This window comes from Pongo abelii, chromosome 19 (assembly GCF_028885655.2).
Source record: "Pongo abelii isolate AG06213 chromosome 19, NHGRI_mPonAbe1-v2.0_pri, whole genome shotgun sequence".
Lineage (NCBI taxonomy): Eukaryota > Metazoa > Chordata > Mammalia > Primates > Hominidae > Pongo > Pongo abelii.
The window spans coordinates 19,733,367-19,752,006 of record NC_072004.2 but is presented as its reverse complement, the minus strand read 5'-3'; the positions used below and the strand labels follow the sequence as shown (position 1 = coordinate 19,752,006).

The 18,640-nt window shown below is 49.8% G+C and overlaps 1 protein-coding gene across 1 annotated transcript in view; it reads left to right on the top strand.

The window, feature by feature from the left end:
• Positions 1–18,640, top strand: part of LOC100458093 (misshapen-like kinase 1) — a 33,859-nt gene that overhangs the window by 8,690 nt on the left and 6,529 nt on the right. The window contains exons 3-5 of the mRNA XM_063719045.1: positions 12,723–12,788; positions 18,286–18,342; positions 18,434–18,556. Of these exons, the coding sequence (XP_063575115.1) occupies positions 12,723–12,788; positions 18,286–18,342; positions 18,434–18,556 (246 nt within the window). The remainder of the gene's footprint in view (positions 1–12,722; positions 12,789–18,285; positions 18,343–18,433; positions 18,557–18,640) is intronic.

Sequence of the window (18,640 nt, the reverse complement as noted above, 5' to 3'; positions counted from 1 at the left end):
AAGACAATCCTAAGCAAAAAGAACAAAGCCGGAGGCATCATGCTACCTGACTTCAAACTGCACTACGAGGCTACAGTAGCCAAAACAGAGATATAGACCAATGGAACAGAACAGAGACCTCAAAAATAACAAGACACATCTACAACCATCTGATCTTCAACAAACCTGGCAAAAACAAGCAATGGGGAAAGGATACCCTCTGTAATAAATGGTGCTGGGAAAACTGGCTAGCCATATGCAGAAAACTGAAACTGGACCCCTTCCTTACACCTTATAAAAAAATTAACTCAAGATGGATTAAAGACTTAAATGTAAAACCCCAAACCACAAAAACCCTAGAAGAAAACCTAGGCAATACCATTCAGGACATAGGCATGGGCAAAGACTTCGTGACTAAAACACCCAAAGCAATTTCCACAAAAGCCAAAATTGACAAATGGGATCCAATTAAACTAAAGAGCTTCTGCACAGCAAAAGAAACTACCGTCAGAGTGAACAGGCAACCTACAGAATGGGGGAAAATTTTTGCAATCCATTCATCTGACAAAGGTCTAATTTCCAGAATCTACAAGGAACTTAAACAAATTTACAAGACAAAACAACCCCATCCAAAAGTGGGCAAAGGATATGAACAGACACTTCTCAAAAGAAGACATTTATGTGGCCAAAAAACATATGAGAAAAAGCTCAACATCACTGATCATTAGAGAAATGCACATCAAAACCACAGTGAGATAACATCTCACACCAGTCAGAATGACAATTATTAAAAAGTCAAGAAACAATAGATGCTGATGAGGCTGTGGAGAAATAGGAATGCTTTTACACTGTTGGTGGGAATGTAAATTAGTTCAACCATTGTGGAAGACAGTGTGGCGATTCCTTAAGGATCTAGAACCAGAAACACCATTTGACCCAGCAATCTCATTACTGGGTATATACCCAAAGGAATATAAATCATTCTACTATAAAGACACATGTACACGTATGTTTATTACAGCACTATTTACAATAGCAAAGACATAGAACCAACCCAAATGCCCATCAATGATAGACCGGATAAAGAAAATGTGATACATATACACTGTGGAATACTACACAGCCATAAAAAAGGATGAGTTCATGTCCTTTGCAGGGACATGGATGAAGCTGGAAACCATCATCCTTGTTTGTTTGGGGGGTGAGATTTATTGGCTCTGTAAGCAGAACATGAACTTTTGCCCATTTATAAAATCAGATTGTCGGCTGGAAGCAGTGGTTCCTGCCTATAATCCCAGCACTTTGGGAAGCTGAGATGGCAGATAGCCTGAGGTCAGGAGTTCGAGACCAGGCTGGCCAACATGGTGAACCCCTGTCTCTACTAAAAATACAAAAATTAGCCAGGCGTGATGGTGGGCGCCTGTGATCCCACCTACTTGGGAGGCTGAGGCAGGAGAATCGCTTGAACCTGGGAGGTGGAGGTTGCAGTGAGCCGAGATTGTGCCACTGCGCTCCAGCCTGGGCGACAGAGAGAGACTCTGTCTCAAAAAAAAAAAAAAAAAAAAATCAGATTGTCATTATCTTCCTTATTGCTTTTAAGAGTTCTTTATGTATTCTTGATATAAGTCCCTTGTCAAATAATTGTGTGGCAAATACCTTCATCCAGTGTGCCTTAAATGTTCTTCTTTTGGTGAACAAAGTTCTTAAGTCTAATTCATCAATCTTTTCTCTAACGGTTAATGCTTTTTGTATTCTGTGTAAGACATTGTTTATTCCAAGATGATGAAGATACTCTCCTATGTTTTCCTGCAGAAGCTTTATTGTTGTATCTTTCACACTAAATAGAAACCCTCCTTAAAATCACCAACTCCTACTGCGTTCTTAAAATATTTTGCTAAACCTTTCGAAGATTCTGGCACCACAACACTCCCTTCCCAGCCTCAAACCTTTTGGGGAGGTGGGGACAGAGAAAGAAAGAAGCTGGCAGGGAAAACCCAGCCTCAGCCAAGACCTAGCCCAGATAGTAAATTAGCAGGGCTGGGAGTCTCCGTCATATCAGCAGTCATATGTCTTAAAACCAGAATCTACCCAGATTATATATATATCTTGTATCTGCCACCGCCATTACCTTCTTTTCACTTTATGTCAAAAAAAGAAAAAGAATCCCAGCACTGAGGCAGGAGGATTGCTTGAGGCCAGGAGTTTTAAGTCTGCAGTGAGCTGTGATAGCGCCACTCCACTCCAGCCTGGGTGACAGAGGGAGACCCTCTCTGAAAAAAAGAAAAGAAAAGAAAACCTGTCGTGTTACTGACCAGTAATAGGGGCTCCCAAAGTATAAACTCGCCTCAGACCCCTGTTTGTTCTTCCTGCTACCCTGTCCATTCTGCCTCCGCCCCGTTCCGAGGCTGGACCATACCATGAAGGAAGGCCCCTTGGTTACAGCCTCCCCAGCCCATCAGCCATGCTGCCAAGAACACTGGAAAGAATAAAAAGCTAGAGGGAGGTGGCTGCCTGCAGGAGGTTTAGCATAAAGAAAATAGGAATGGTAACAGGAAATTGAAGAAAACAGTTAAAAAGAGTAGTCATTCAAGAATGACTCCACTGATGCCACCTGTGCTGTCCCCCACCTGACAGAAATGGACCGAGGCAGCTGCCAGAGTGGATATGCAAAGGCAATTCACATTTTCATTAGTGCCCTTTTATGATGTAACCTAGTCATAATGAGATTGCAGGGAAGAGATAGAAAATAAGATGCTTCCAATCTTGATCATAAGAATAGTATTTCCTGCTGGTGTGATTGTGTGTGTGTGTGTGTGTGTGTGTGTGTGTGTGTGTGAATATTTTGGATTAGTTTTCAAAACATTTTACATTTGATGAAACCCAGAACTCATTTTGCCTGGAGTAATTTTTATTAAATTGTTAAATCTCTGTAAAATTAGAAATATAAATATGTGTCTGCTTTATTTACTCTTCACAAAATATGGTGTCTAGACCTGTTTGTCTATGATGCCTCATAGGCTTGTTCTCTCCGAATTAGGAAGCCAAAAAAAAGTGGTGAAAGTCAGATGGTTCATAGTCTTTTTGAAAACCAATAGCCATGTGCATTTTACTTAAAATAACTTTTTTTTACCTCACCAAAGTACAGCATGATAGGTTATGTTCAGTCCCTCTCTCTCTCCGTGTGTGTGTGTGTACATATATATTTTATTTTAGATTGTGGGGGGGGTACCTGTGCAGGTTTGTTACATTGCTATATTGTGTGATGCTGAGGTTTGGGGTACAGTTGATCCCATCACTCAAGTAGTGAGCATAGTATTCAATGGTTAGCTTTTCAGGCCTTGTCCCCCACCTGCCTCACCCCTCTCGGAGTCCCTAGTGTCTGTTGTTCCCATCTTTGTGTCTCTGTGTACTCTATGTTTAGCTCCCATTGATAAGTGAGAACATACAGTATTTGGTTTTCTGTTCGTGCCTTAGTTTGCTTAAGATAATGGTCTCCAGCTGCATCTATCTTGCTGCCAAGGACATGATTTCCTTCTTTTTTATGGCTGTGTAGTATTTCATGGTGTATATGTACCATATTTTCTTTATCCAGTCTATCATTGATGGGTATTTAGGTTCATTCCATGTCTTTGCTATTGTGACTAGTGTTGGAATGAACATATGAGTGCACATGTCTTTTTGGTGCAATGATTTGTTTTCTTTTGGGTACATATCCAGTAATGAGATTGCTGGGTCGAATGTTAGCTCTGTTTGAAGATCTTTGAGAAATCTCCAAACTGTTTTCTACACTGGCTAAACTAATTTACATTTCCACCAGCAGTGTATAAGTGCTCCCTTTTCTCTGCAGCCTCATCAGCATCTGTTATTTGTTTGACTTTTTAGTAGCCATTCTGACTAATGTGAGAAGGCATCTCATTGTGGTTTTGATTTGCATTTCTCTGATGATGAGTGATGATCAGCATTTTTTCATATGTTTGTTGGCCACTTGTATGTCTTCTTTTGAAAAGTGTCTATTCATGTCCTTTGCCCATTTTTTAATGGGGTTGTTTTTTGCTTGTTGATTTAAGTTTTTCTTATAGATTCTGAATATTAGATACATCGTTTGTGAATATTTCTCCCATTCTGTAAGTTGTCTATTTACTCTGTTGATAGTTTTCTTTGCTGTGCAGAAGCTCTTTAGTTTAATTAGATTCCACCTCTTTTGGTTGTTATTGCAATTGCTTTTGGAGACTTAACCAAAAATTCTTTGCCAAGGCCAATGTCGAGAAGGGTATTTCCTAGGTTTTCTTCTATAAATTTAATAGTTTGAGGTCTTGCATTTTTTTTGTGTGTGTGTTGGAGTCTCATTCTGTCGCCCAGGCTGGAGTGCAGTGGTGCGATCTCAGCTCACTGCAAGCTCCGCCTCCTGGGTTCACACCATTCTCCTGCCTTAGCCTCCCGAGTAGCTGGGACTACAGGCTCCCGCCACCATGCCTGGCTGATTTTTTTTGTATTTTTAGTAGAGATGGGGTTTCACCGTGTTAGCCAGGATGGTCTCGATCTCCTGACCTTGTGATCTGCTTGCCTCGGCCTCCCAAAGTGCTGGGATTACAGGCGTGAGCCACTGCACCTAGCCAATGTTTTTTTTTTTTTTTTTGAGACTATTTTATTTTTTGTAGAGGAGTGGTTTCACTATGTTGCCCAGGCATGTCTTGAACTCCTGGGCTCAAGTGATCCTCCCACCTCAGCCTCCCAAAGTGTTGGGATTACAGTTACAGGTGTGAGCCACTATGCCCAGCCTTTTTATCTTTTGATAATAACCCTTTAACTGGGGTGAGATGCTATCTCATTGGGTTTTGATTTGCATTTCTCCTATTATTAGTGATATTGAAGGATTATTATATTTAATAACAGCTTTATTGAAATATAATTTACATGCCATAAAATTTACCCTTTTAAAATATTTTAGGCCAGGTGTGGTGGCTCATGCCTGTAATGCCAGCACTTTGGGAGGCCAAGGCGGGCAGATCACTTGAACTCAGGAGTTCAAGACCAGCTTGGGCAACATAGTGAAACCCCATCTCTACAAAAAATATAAAAATTAGCCAGGTGTGGTGGTGTGTGCCTCTAGTCCCAGCTACTTGGGAGTTTGAGGCAGGAGGATTGCTTGAGCTCAGGAGGCGGAGGTTGCAGTGAGCTGAGATCACACCACTGCACTCCAGCCTCAGTAGCAAAGTGAGACTGTGTCTCAAAAAACAAACTAACAAAAATTAAAATAAAATATTTTAAAGTGGTTTTTGGTATACTCACAGACTTATGCAACCATCTTCACTATTTCATTTCAGAACCTTTTTATTACCCCCAAATGAAACCCCGTATGCATTAGCAGTCATTACCCATTTTCTCCTTCCTCCCAGCCCCTGGCAACCACTAATCTATTTTTCATCTCTTTAGATTTGCCTATTCTGGACATTACACATAAATGTAGCCACATAATATGTGGCCTTTTGTGACTAGCTTCTTGCATTAAGCATAATGTCTTCAAGGTTCATCCATGTTGCAACATCTAGCAGTAGTTTATTCCTTTTTTTGTTTGTTTGTTTTTAATTTTTTTTTTTTTTTAGAGGCAGGGTCTCACTCACTCTGTCACCCAGGCTGGGGTGCAGTGGTGCTATCATAGGTCGCTACTGCCTTCAGCCCCTGGGCTCAAGGGATCCTTCCACCTCAGCCTCCCACATAGCTGGGACTACAGGTACATGCCACCATGCCTCACTAATTTTTTAAATTTTTGTAGAGATGTGGTCTTATTGTCTTGCCAAGGTTGGTCTCAAACCTGCCAAGCAGTTTCAAACCACTTGACCTCAAGTGATCCTCCCACCTCTGCCTCCCAAAGCGTTGGGGTTATAGGCACGAGCCACCATACCTGCTCTTCATTTCTTTTTATTGCCAATATCATTCTATTATATAGATATACCACATTTATCTATTCATCAGTTGATGGATATTTGGGTTGTTTCTACTTTTTGGTTATTAATAATCCTCCTGTGGGCATCCATCTACATATTTTTGTGTGGATATATGTTTTCAGTTTTCTTGAGTATCTACCTAGAAGTGGAATGGCTGGGTGATATGATAACTCATTGTTTAACATTTGAGGAACTGCCAAACTGTTTTCCAAAGTGGCTGGACCATTTAACATTCCCAGCAGCAGTGTATGACAATTTCAATTTTCCCATGCCCTCATCAACACTTTTGACTGTCCATCCTTTTCTAGATGGGGTAGAGAGGTGATCCCACTCTGTTGCCCAGGCTGAAGTACAGTGGCATGATCATAGCTCACTGCAGCCTCGAACTCCTGGACTTATAGGATCCTTCTGCCGCAGCCTCCTGAGGGAAATACAAATTAAAACCACAATGAGATACCACTTCACACCTACTAGGATGGCTCCAATCAAAAGGATGGACAGGCTGGGTACAGTGGCTCACTCCTGTAATCCCGCACTTTGGGAGGCCGAGGTGGGTGGATCACTTGAGGTCAGGAGTTTGAGACTGGCCTGGACAACATGATGAAATCCTGTCTCTACTAAAATACAAAAAATTAGCCAAGTGTGGTGGTGGGCACCTGTAATCCCAGCTATTCAGGAGAGTGAGGCAAGAGAATCACTTGAACCCAGGAGGTGGAGGTTGCAGTGAGCTGAGATCGCACCACTGCACTCTAGCCTGGGCGATAGAATGAGACTAAGTCTTTAAAAAAAAAAAAAAAAAAAAGGATGGACAGAGTCAGGCATGGTGCCTCACCCCTGTAATCCCAGCAGTTTGGGAGGCCAAGGCAGGTGGATCTCGTTAGCTCAGGATTGGAGACCAGCCTGGGTGACATGGTGAAACCCCGTCTCCATAAAAAGTACAAAAATTGGCTGAGCGCAGTGGCTCACACCTGTAATCCCAGCACTTTGGGAGGCCGAGGCAGGTGGATCACGAGGTCAGGAGTTCGAGACCAGTTTGACCACATGGTAAAACCCCGTCTTTACTAAAAATACAAAAAATTAGCCAGGTGTGATGGTGCGCACCTGTAGTCCCAGCTACTTGGGAGGCTGAAGCAGGAGAATCGCTTTAACCCGGGAGGCAGAGGTTGCAGTGAGTCAAGATCGCGCCATTGCACTCCAGCCTGGGTGACAGAAACTCTGTCTCAAAAACAAAAGAAAAATCAACTCCTCAAACATCCACCCTTTTTGGCTTCTTCCTCTCCATAATCATGAACAATCTTCCCTATTTTGAAAACCCTATTGTCTGACTTTGCTGCCAGCTCTAGCTGTCATCTGATTTACCCCCTTCCTCTCAAGGTTAGACTTCTCCAGAAAGGGTGCTGCCCTCAATTCCTCAGCACACTCCTGTCTCCTCCAGCCCCCGCTGTCTGCCCTCTGCTCACACAGTGGCAGTTCCCAGTGGTTTCCTAGCTGCTGAGGTCAGTGAGATTTTTTTCAGTGCCCTCTGGCTGCTCTGCTGCATTCAAGGCCATCACTCCCCTTATCCCCCCTGCAGCCTCCATGACCATCTCCTCTTCTGGCGTCTGTTCTGCTGCTCTCACATGTTGCCCGTGGCCATCCACACTCTCCCTGGATATCTTGTTTGTGTCTCCAACTCTCACGCTCACAAATGCTTGTAAATTGTATTTACAGATCCTTGTTTCTAACTGCCCAGTGGAATGTACCTGTGTATCCTTTAACATCCCCGATTCAACATTCAAACCCAGACCGCTCTCCCACAGCACAGCATGACAATAGAATGTACCTGTGTATCCTTTAACATCCCCGATTCAACATTCAAACCCAGACTGCTCTCCCACAACACAGCATGGTCTTCACCACTCTTTTTCCTTTTCTTTTTTTTTCTTTTTTTGAGAAGGAGTCTCACTCTTTCACCCCGGCTGGAGTGCAGTATCACAATCTTGGCTCACTGCAACCTCCGCCTCCTGAGTTCAAGCAATTCTCCTGCCTCAGCCTCCCGAGCAGCTGGGTTTGCAGGTGCCCACCACCATACCTAGCTGATTTTTGTATTTTTTAGTAGAGACGGGGTTTCACAATGTTGGCCAGGCTGGTCTCGAACTCCTGACCTCCGATGATCTGGCCTCCTCAGCTTCCCAAAGTTCAGGGATTACAGACATGAGCCATCACGCCCAACCCTAAAGTGGACTTTTTACACAATCCAACCCCCTCTTAGCTTGTGGGAGGGGAATGAGGCCTCAAACAGTTAAATACTTGCACAGAGACACATGACTGGTGCCAGAGTTGAAAACCCCCTCCCGTGCTCTTTCCGCCACACCAAGCAGCATTTCAGCGGCTTTTGTGCTTTCGGCTGCTGTTATAATATATAATCGTAGACTGCCACATTTTCATATTTGAGTACTTGGCCAATCTATAAAATTATAAGGTTTTATATTTCTCATATATCGGTGAGCTCCCTTTGTGTCTAATTCAGGAGTTACTACATAGTTTGTGCTCAAGAAATATGCAATGGATGAATGAAATGAGATACAATTACCTTACAGGTTTTCCCTGCTTAGGGCTTAGCCCAGTGCAGGGCAAATGGAGGCGCTCACTCAGAAGATATTTAGTGGTTGGATAATAACGGGGCATCATTAAATAGCAGGCTGAGGTGTTGGGATTCTCTGAGCATTGGGGAGCCCCACTACCAGTTCTGGACAGAAGAGTAAAATCAGGAAAGCGCCATTTTGGAAGAATTAAATCAGTGGCAGCAGAAGGAAGACATGGGGGAGGCTAGAGCTCCAGGAGGGAAGACATGAGGGATTGGTCTGAGGTGGTGGACAAGCCAAGCACATTTTGAAGGCAGAAAGGACAGGGTGGCTGCGATACAGGAAAGGGAGGAGGAGGAGGATTAGGCAGAGGCTGGACTGTGGTGGGAAAGCGGTGCTGCTATTGAAACATGGAGCATCTGGGTGGGGAGGGGGTGAGAGACCACAATCAGAGTGCCGCGTGCGGGACCTCAGCTTGCTTCTCTGAATCACCCTTTCCAGTAGGAGTTTTCAGGAAACCGACTTGAAACCCATTAAATGTCAATATCCAAACCCAGGGTGTCTGACCTCAAATATTCCTTCATCCCTCAGTGCCGCCCAAACATAGGGGAAGGAGACAGATTGGGAGTCAAGGTTACAAAATTAAAATGTACTTGTAGTGATTTGAGTTGATGGTGACAGATCATTATAGCTCTAACAGGCCCACAATATTTTCCCTCTTAGATTAGGAGTGTTCAGAAAATTATGACCATAGGTCCTTTTTCCTGTCTCCCTCCATCTCAGAAAGAACTACAGTTTGATTCAAGAAAGGAGTTCCCAGCAGTCAGTTCAGAGGCCCCGGAATGGATGAGTTCTTCTGTTGGGCAGCTCTATAGGGAACTCTATGGTCTTTGAGCCTCTAATCTAGAACTGAAGACAGATGAGATGACTTTTCTCAGGTTCCTTCCAGTTCTCAGGGTGAGAAAGACGTCTCGTTAGCTCTCTGCATTGCAGTGACAACACCTCTCTTTCCTGTGGATCCTGCTGTGATTTACGCCTCTCTTTCCTGTGGATCCTGCTGTGATTTACGCCTCTCTTTCCTGTGGATCCTGCTGTGATTTACGCCTCTCTTTCCTGTGGATCCTGCTGTGATTTACGCCTCTCTTTCCTGTGGATCCTGCTGTGATTTACGCCTCTCTTTCCTGTGGATCCTGTTTCCTGTGGATCCTGCCTGTTAAATGTTGTTTTAGCTGTGCATGCTGGGTCATGCCTATAATATTAATGTGTTGGGAGGCTGAGGTGGGAGGATTGCTTGAGCCCAGGAGTTCAAGGCTACAGTGAGCTGTGATCATGCCACTGCACTCCTGCCTGGGCAACAGAGCAACATGTGACTCTAAAAAAAAAAAAAAAATTGGGCCGGGCAAGGTGGTTCACACCTGTAATCCCAACACCTTGGGAGGCTGAGGCGGGTGGATCACCTGAGGTCAGGAGTTTGGGACCAGTCTGACCAACACGGTGAAACCGTGTCTCTACTAAAAATACAAAATTAGCTGGGCGTGATGGCACACCCCTGTACTCCCAGCTACTCAGGAGGCTGAGGCAGGAGAATCATCTGAACCCAGGAGGTGGAGGTTGCGGTGAACCAAGATCTTGCCATTGCAATCCTGCCTGGGCAACAAGAGCAAAATTCCATTTAAAAAAAAATGAATAAATTTGTTAAGATTTTTTTTTTTTTTTTTCCGAGACAGAGTCTCGCTCTGTCGCTCAGGCTGGAGTGCAGTGGTGTGATCTCGGCTCACTGCAACCTCCACCTCCTTGGTTCAAGCAATTCTCCTGTCTCAGCCTCCCAAGTAGCTGTGACTATAGGTGCCCGCCACCACCCCTGGCTAATTTTTTGTATTTTTAGTAGAGACGGGGTTTCACCATGTTAGCCGGGATGGTCTCAATCCCCTGACCTCTTGATCTGCCCGCCTCAGCCTCCCAAAGTGCTGGGATTACAGGCGTGAGCCACCGTGCCCGGCCAAGAATTTTTTTTTTCATAACTTTAGCTGAAGCCAAATAATTGAATGTAGACTCACAAAGTTCTTGGTCTGGTCAGCCCAGTCCCCTTCAGAGCACAGAGAAGGAACCCCCTTCAGCTCTGTCATTACTTCCTCCCGAGCAGGCTGGGGTGTTTTCTCAGACTGCTGCATGCCAGGCCTCAGCAAGGTGCTAGACATCTGGTGAGCAAGGAGGGCTCAGTCCCTTTCTCCAGTGAATCAGACAAGTAAATGTAGAGTCACAATGCCTCGTGGTACATGCTCTGATAGGGCACACACAGGGTACCAGGGGCACATCTCTGCTCTCCAGCTCCTCTTTGAGAAAATGGAAAAAGTGCACATTGAGGACATTTTTTAAAAGCCTTGGGCTGATGTCTCTCTGGTCTTCAACACGCACAAGTCATCTCCCTTGGGCTTATTACTTCAGTGGATGAAGTGCTTTTATTGGCATGGATGTGGGGTTTTTTGGTTGTGGGATTTTTTTTTTCTCCCAGAAACCCTATATTAGCTTTCAAAATCAAGGAGAAAGGAGTTTTAGTTGTATGCTTTTAGTATTGTCAGCACAGAGGCCACGTGTTGCCAGGAGAGTTTATTCCTAAGTACCATCCTTACTTTCTGCCTCCGCTTGGTCTCCGCAGCGGTGGGGACGGGCCCGCCCTGTGAAACACCAGAACTGTCAGAACTGTTGGCTCTGAGGCAGGCGTGGTGGCTCACACCTGTAATCCCAGTACTTTGGGAGGCCAAGGCAGGAGGACTGCTTGAACTCAGAAGTTTGAGAACAGCCTGGGCAACATAGTGACACCCCGTCTCTACTAAAAATAAAAAAAATTAGCCAGGAGTGGCGGTGCAGGCCTGTGGTCCCAGCTGTTCAGGAGGCTGAGGTGGGAGGATTGCTTGAGCCCAGGAGACTGAGGCTGCAGTGAGCTATGATTATACCACTGCATCCAGCCTGGGTGACAGAGTGAGACTCAGTCTCAAAAGAAAAAAAAAAAAAAAAGAGCCATCGTTCTGTAGGATGTGCAGGAGTGTGGACAGTACAGGGCTGTATCTCTCTTCAGCTTGCAGCTCCACCTTCCAACTTCTTTCTCTCAAAAAAAAAAAAAAAGGTTCTGCCAGGAGGGTGCGGGTGGCCTCCTGACAGCAGCTGTGTTGCTGAGGCCAGGCCTGCCTGCTCTTGGTCCAGGGGGAGAACCAGCCTCTTTAGAGGCTTTGTTCGAGCCCTTTGGGCCCTCTCCTCCTGGCACTGCTTGGCTCAGAAAAGTAGGAACAGAAAGTTCTCCCTTCTCAGAGGCCCTTTCTCACCATCACCTGCTCACTCCCTCCCTCCAGGTCCCTTTGCCCCTGATTGCCCCAAACCCTGGCCTGGAAGCCCTCAGTCTCAGGGGGACTGGGAAGAGGGAAGGACAAAAGGATTGTGACCCTGAAATTCCTGCTCCCTGCTAGCTTTCCTCATCCCTGCTTTTAAGAAGTAAGATAATAATGGTCATTAACTTTTACTGGGCACACGCTCTGGCGCCAGGAACCATCTGAAGCATTTGATGGGCATTTCTTCACTTAAAATGTGAGTACCAACCCCAGAGGAAGGTACTCAGGCACCCTCATTTTGCAGATGAGGATACAGATGCAGTTTCTCAGTGGATTTGAAATTGGGAACATGTCTTTGAAAAGCCATCTGGGCTCTGACTTCCACGTTCTCTCACTTTTTTTTTTTTTTTTTTGAGACGGAGTCTTGCTGTGTCGCCCAGGCTGGAGTGCAGTGGTGCAATCTCGGCTCACGGCAAGCACCGCCTCCTGGGTTCACACCATTCTCCTGCCTCAGCCTCCCGAGTAGCTGGGATTACAGGTGCCCACCACCACGCCTGGCTAATTTTTTGTATTTTTAGTAGAGACGGGGTTTCACCGTGTTAGCCAGGATGGTCTCGATCTCCTGACCTCGTGATCCACCCACCTCAGCCTCCTAAAGTGCTGGGATTACAGGCGTGAGCATCGCACCTGGCCACTCACTTCTTCCAACTTTTCCCATAGAACATTCACTCTGAATCAATCCAGGAAAAGGGCAGCCAGCCACCAGGGTTCCCGCCACGTGCCCTCCTGATGTGCTGGTGTTCACTCTCATATCTTGACTGGATACCACTTTACCCCCATCTAGCTCTGTAATCCTTTTCTAAAGTCCTGACACAGTATTCTTCTGTCTCCCTCCTGTCCCCTGCCCCTAGGACCCTGCTAGGATCTTTGAGCTTGTGGAGGTGGTTGGCAATGGAACCTACAGACAGGTGTACGAGGTGAGATGAATGGTGTGGAAGTATGACCTCCACATCTGCAGGGCACTCTTGGGAGGAGTGGAAGGAAGTAGGTTTCTGGTCTGTAGGTCTGAGGGGGGCTATGGGAGATGCCAGAGGCTGGGGCCCTGGAAAGGTAGAGGCGGGGAGAGGAAAGAGCACCCAGGAGGAGGCACTGTTGATGCCTCTCTCTACCTGAGTGCAGATAGGGGGAGCTGCTCCAGCGGGGAATGAGGTGGCCTGACCACTGCTCACACTTGGATAGGGGGAGCTGCTCCAGCGGGGAATGAGGTAGCCTGACCACTGCTCACACTTGGATAGGGGGAGCTGCTCCAGCGGGGAATGAGGTGGCCTGACCACTGCTCACACTTGGATAGGGGGAGCTGCTCCAGCGGGGAATGAGGTGGCCTGACCACTGCTCACACTTGGATAGGGGGAGCTGCTCCAGCGGGGAATGAGGTGGCCTGACCACTGCTCACACTTGGATAGGGGGAGCTGCTCCAGCGGGGAGTGAGGTGGCCTGACCACTGCTCACACTTGGATAGGGGGAGCTGCTCCAGCGGGGAGTGAGGTGGCCTGACCACTGCTCACACTTGGATAGGGGGAGCTGCTCCAGCGGGGAGTGAGGTGGCCTGACCACTGCTCACACTTGGATAGGGGGAGCTGCTCCAGCGGGGAGTGAGGTGGCCTGACCACTGCTCACACTTGGATAGGGGGAGCTGCTCCAGCGGGGAGTGAGGTGGCCTGACCACTGCTCACACTTGGATAGGGGGAGCTGCTCCAGCGGGGAGTGAGGTGGCCTGACCACTGCTCACACTTGGATAGGGGGAGCTGCTCCAGCGGGGAGTGAGGTGGCCTGACCACTGCTCACACTTGGATAGGGGGAGCTGCTCCAGCGGGGAGTGAGGTGGCCTGACCACTGCTCACACTTGGATAGGGGGAGCTGCTCCAGCGGGGAGTGAGGTGGCCTGACCACTGCTCACACTTGGATAGGGGGAGCTGCTCCAGCGGGGAATGAGGTGGCCTGACCACTGCTCACACTTGGATAGGGGGAGCTGCTCCAGCGGGGAATGAGGTGGCCTGACCACTGCTCACACTTGGATAGGGGGAGCTGCTCCAGCGGGGAATGAGGTGGCCTGACCACTGCTCACACTTGGATAGGGGGAGCTGCTCCAGCGGGGAATGAGGTGGCCTGACCACTGCTCACACTTGGATAGGGGGAGCTGCTCCAGCGGGGAGTGAGGTGGCCTGACCACTGCTCACACTTGGATAGGGGGAGCTGCTCCAGCGGGGAGTGAGGTGGCCTGACCACTGCTCACACTTGGATAGGGGGAGCTGCTCCAGCGGGGAATGAGGTGGCCTGACCACTGCTCACACTTGGATAGGGGGAGCTGCTCCAGCGGGGAATGAGGTGGCCTGACCACTGCTCACACTTGGATAGGGGGAGCTGCTCCAGCGGGGAATGAGGTGGCCTGACCACTGCTCACACTTGGATAGGGGGAGCTGCTCCAGCGGGGAATGAGGTGGCCTGACCACTGCTCACACTTGGATAGGGGGAGCTGCTCCAGCGGGGAATGAGGTGGCCTGACCACTGCTCACACTTGGATGGGGGAGCTGCTCCAGCGGGGAATGAGGTGGCCTGACCACTGCTCACACTTGGATGGGGGAGCTGCTCCAGCGGGGAGTGAGGTGGCCTGACCACTGCTCACACTTGGATGGGGGAGCTGCTCCAGCGGGGAGTGAGGTGGCCTGACCACTGCTCACACTTGGATGGGGGAGCTGCTCCAGCGGGGGGTGAGGTGGCCTGACCACTGCTCACACTTGGATAGGGGGAGCTGCTCCAGCGGGGAGTGAGGTGGCCTGACCACTGCTCACACTTGGATAGGGGGAGCTGCTCCAGCGGGGAGTGGGGTGTCCTGACCACTGCTCACACTTGGATAGGGGAGCTGCTCCAGCGGGGAGTGAGGTGTCCTGACCACTGCTCACACTTGGATAGGGGGAGCTGCTCCAGCGGGGAGTGAGGTGTCCTGACCACTGCTCACACTTGGATAGGGGGAGCTGCTCCAGCGGGGAGTGAGGTGTCCTGACCACTGCTCACACTTGGATAGGGGGAGCTGCTCCAGCGGGGAGTGAGGTGGCCTGACCACTGCTCACACTTGGATAGGGGGAGCTGCTCCAGCGGGGAGTGAGGTGGCCTGACCACTGCTCACACTTGGATAGGGGGAGCTGCTCCAGCGGGGAGTGAGGTGGCCTGACCACTGCTCACACTTGGATAGGGGGAGCTGCTCCAGCGGGGAGTGAGGTGGCCTGACCACTGCTCACACTTGGATAGGGGGAGCTGCTCCAGCGGGGAGTGAGGTGGCCTGACCACTGCTCACACTTGGATAGGGGGAGCTGCTCCAGCGGGGAGTGAGGTGGCCTGACCACTGCTCACACTTGGATAGGGGGAGCTGCTCCAGCGGGGAGTGAGGTGGCCTGACCACTGCTCACACTTGGATAGGGGGAGCTGCTCCAGCGGGGAGTGAGGTGGCCTGACCACTGCTCACACTTGGATAGGGGGAGCTGCTCCAGCGGGGAGTGAGGTGGCCTGACCACTGCTCACACTTGGATAGGGGGAGCTGCTCCAGCGGGGAGTGAGGTGGCCTGACCACTGCTCACACTTGGATAGGGGGAGCTGCTCCAGCGGGGAGTGAGGTGGCCTGACCACTGCTCACACTTGGATAGGGGGAGCTGCTCCAGCGGGGAGTGAGGTGGCCTGACCACTGCTCACACTTGGATAGGGGGAGCTGCTCCAGCGGGGAGTGAGGTGGCCTGACCACTGCTCACACTTGGATAGGGGGAGCTGCTCCAGCGGGGAGTGAGGTGGCCTGACCACTGCTCACACTTGGATGGGGGGAGCTGCTCCAGCGGGGAGTGAGGTGGCCTGACCACTGCTCACACTTGGATGGGGGGAGCTGCTCCAGCGGGGAGTGAGGTGGCCTGACCACTGCTCACACTTGGATGGGGGGAGCTGCTCCAGCGGGGAGTGAGGTGGCCTGACCACTGCTCACACTTGGATGGGGGGAGCTGCTCCAGCGGGGAGTGAGGTGGCCTGACCACTGCTCACACTTGGATGGGGGGAGCTGCTCCAGCGGGGAGTGAGGTGGCCTGACCACTGCTCACACTTGGATGGGGGGAGCTGCTCCAGCGGGGAGTGAGGTGGCCTGACCACTGCTCACACTTGGATAGGGGGAGCTGCTCCAGCGGGGAGTGAGGTGGCCTGACCACTGCTCACACTTGGATAGGGGGAGCTGCTCCAGCGGGGAGTGAGGTGGCCTGACCACTGCTCACACTTGGATAGGGGGAGCTGCTCCAGCGGGGAGTGAGGTGGCCTGACCACTGCTCACACTTGGATAGGGGGAGCTGCTCCAGCGGGGAGTGAGGTGGCCTGACCACTGCTCACACTTGGATAGGGGAGCTGCTCCAGCGGGGAGTGAGGTGGCCTGACCACTGCTCACACTTGGATAGGGGGAGCTGCTCCAGCGGGGAGTGAGGTGGCCTGACCACTGCTCACACTTGGATAGGGGGAGCTGCTGCAGCGGGGAGTGAGGTGGCCTGACCACTGCTCACACTTGGATAGGGGGAGCTGCTCCAGCGGGGAGTGAGGTGGCCTGACCACTGCTCACACTTGGATAGGGGGAGCTGCTCCAGCGGGGAATGAGGTGGCCTGACCACTGCTCACACTTGGATAGGGGGAGCGGGGAGTGAGGATGCTCAGGGTGAATGCTGCCTCTGATTGGAGCCTCCTGGGGCCTGTGGCTTTTTCATCTCCAGACAGAGTGCTGGATACTGTCACAAGTCTCTTCTGCATCTCTAGCCCTGTGTTTCCTGTGTCACTGAGACCACCTGCCTTTCTCTTAGGCTACTTCTCTTGCAAACTTTGGGGAAACAGACACCCCACCCGCAATCTCTTGCCTTGTTGTTGCCGTGGGAATAGTGGTGCCATCTGCTCCTGCGTCTCTGGGCTTGGGGTCTTGAATGGCTGAGGATAAAAATTACCCATGGGCTGGCAAAGCCAGTCCATCCCCATGAGGGGCCACCTTCCTCCACCCTGCTCCTCCCCAGGAAGCCTTTGGGCTTTCCTCTCCAAGCCTTAGATGCTCCCACTAGGAATTTCAGAAGGATGTTGGGGGAGGAGAGCAATGGCTGGGACACACTCAAGAAGAGGAAGTTTCTTCCCACTAGGACTGGTGACAGGAGCATTAGCACATGTCGGCTGGCCCGTCTGTGTTTCTCTGAGTTCCCTAAAATCTCAGCTCTGTCTCTGTTCTTTCCCTGTCAACAAGAATAAAAAGCTTTGTGGGTGAAGTTGATTCTGGGAGAGGCCTCCTGGTCCAGAGTTGGTGAGTCAGGAAAGCACCGCAGCATTTTGTCTTGCTTAGGAGAAGAGGGTGAGGCAGAGCCCCTCCCTCCCTAGCCTCCTTCTCGAGCTACTCCCTCCATCCTCCATTAGTGTGGAGAAGTATCTTTCGTGCCCTGCTCTAACTTTCAGACTGTAGAAAGTCCAAGCCAGAGAGGCTGGAACGAACATAAATGTTTCTCCCTCATCTGTCGTGAGTTTTTATGGGAGGAGCCCCTTCGCCTTTATTGAGCCTGTAACTTGGAAGTCCACTATAGGTGGTTTTTCTGTTGGCCATGATGGCTCGGGAGCGCCTCCCTCTGTCCACTCCCACGAACAGCACATTCACTGAGGTGTGTAGCCACAATGAGGGGTACTTTCTTTTTTTCTTATCTTTTTTTCTTTCTTTTTTCCTTTTTTTTTTTTTTTTTTTTTTGAGAAGCAGTCTCGCTTTGTCCCCCAGGTGGCAGTGCAGTGGCACGGTCTCGGCTTGCCTCCCAGGTTCAAGCAATTCTCGTGCCTCAGCCTCCTGAGTAGCTGGGATTATAGGTGCCCACCATGACACCCGGCTAATTTTTGTATTTTTAGTAGAGACGGGGTTTCCCCATGTTGGCCAGGCTGGTCTCGAACTCCTGGTCTCAAGTGATCTGCCTGCCTCGGCCTCCCAAAGTGTTGGGATTACAGGTGTGAGCCACGGCGCCCGGCCGAGGGGCACTTTGTAAGATAGAAAACAGTTGGGCCGGGCACGGTGGCTCATGCCTGTAATCCCAGCACTTTGGGAGGCCGAGGTGGGCGGATCATGAGGTCAAGAGACCGAGACCATCCTGGCTAACACGGTGAAACCCTGTCTCTACTAAAAATATGAAAAATTAGCCGGGCTTGATGGTGGGCGCCTGTAGTCCCAGCTGTCTGGGAGGCTGAGGCAGGAGAATGGCATGAACCCAGGAGGTGGAGCTTGCAGTGAGCTGAGATCGCGCCACTGCACTCTAGTCTGGGCGACAGAGCAAGACTCTGTCTCAAAAAAAGAAAAAAAAGAAAACAGTTAAAAGCTGTGTCTCCTAGAGTCAAGCCCTCTCTGCGTTCGGCTCTCTGAGCATAGACTCAGATCCCTCTGTCCTGCAGGGTCAGCATGTCAAGACTGGGCAGCTGGCTGCCATCAAGGTCACGGATGTCACGGAGGTAGGGAGTGGAGCTGGGCAGTGGGAGGGTTGGACCAGCGAGAAGGGAGTGTGGGGGGAGTCTCAGGGCTCAGCTCCTCCCATTTGCCTAGGACGAGGAGGAAGAGATCAAACAGGGGATCAACATGCTGAAAAAATACTCACCACTGCAACATTGCCATCTACTATGGAGCTTCATCAAGAAGAGTCCCCCGGGAAACGATGACCAGCTCTCGGTGAGAAACGCCCCCCTGCCTGCCCTCCCCCCAGTCCCTGTCTCCGGGCTGTTCACTAGGACTCAGTATCAGTGCCCAGCATCT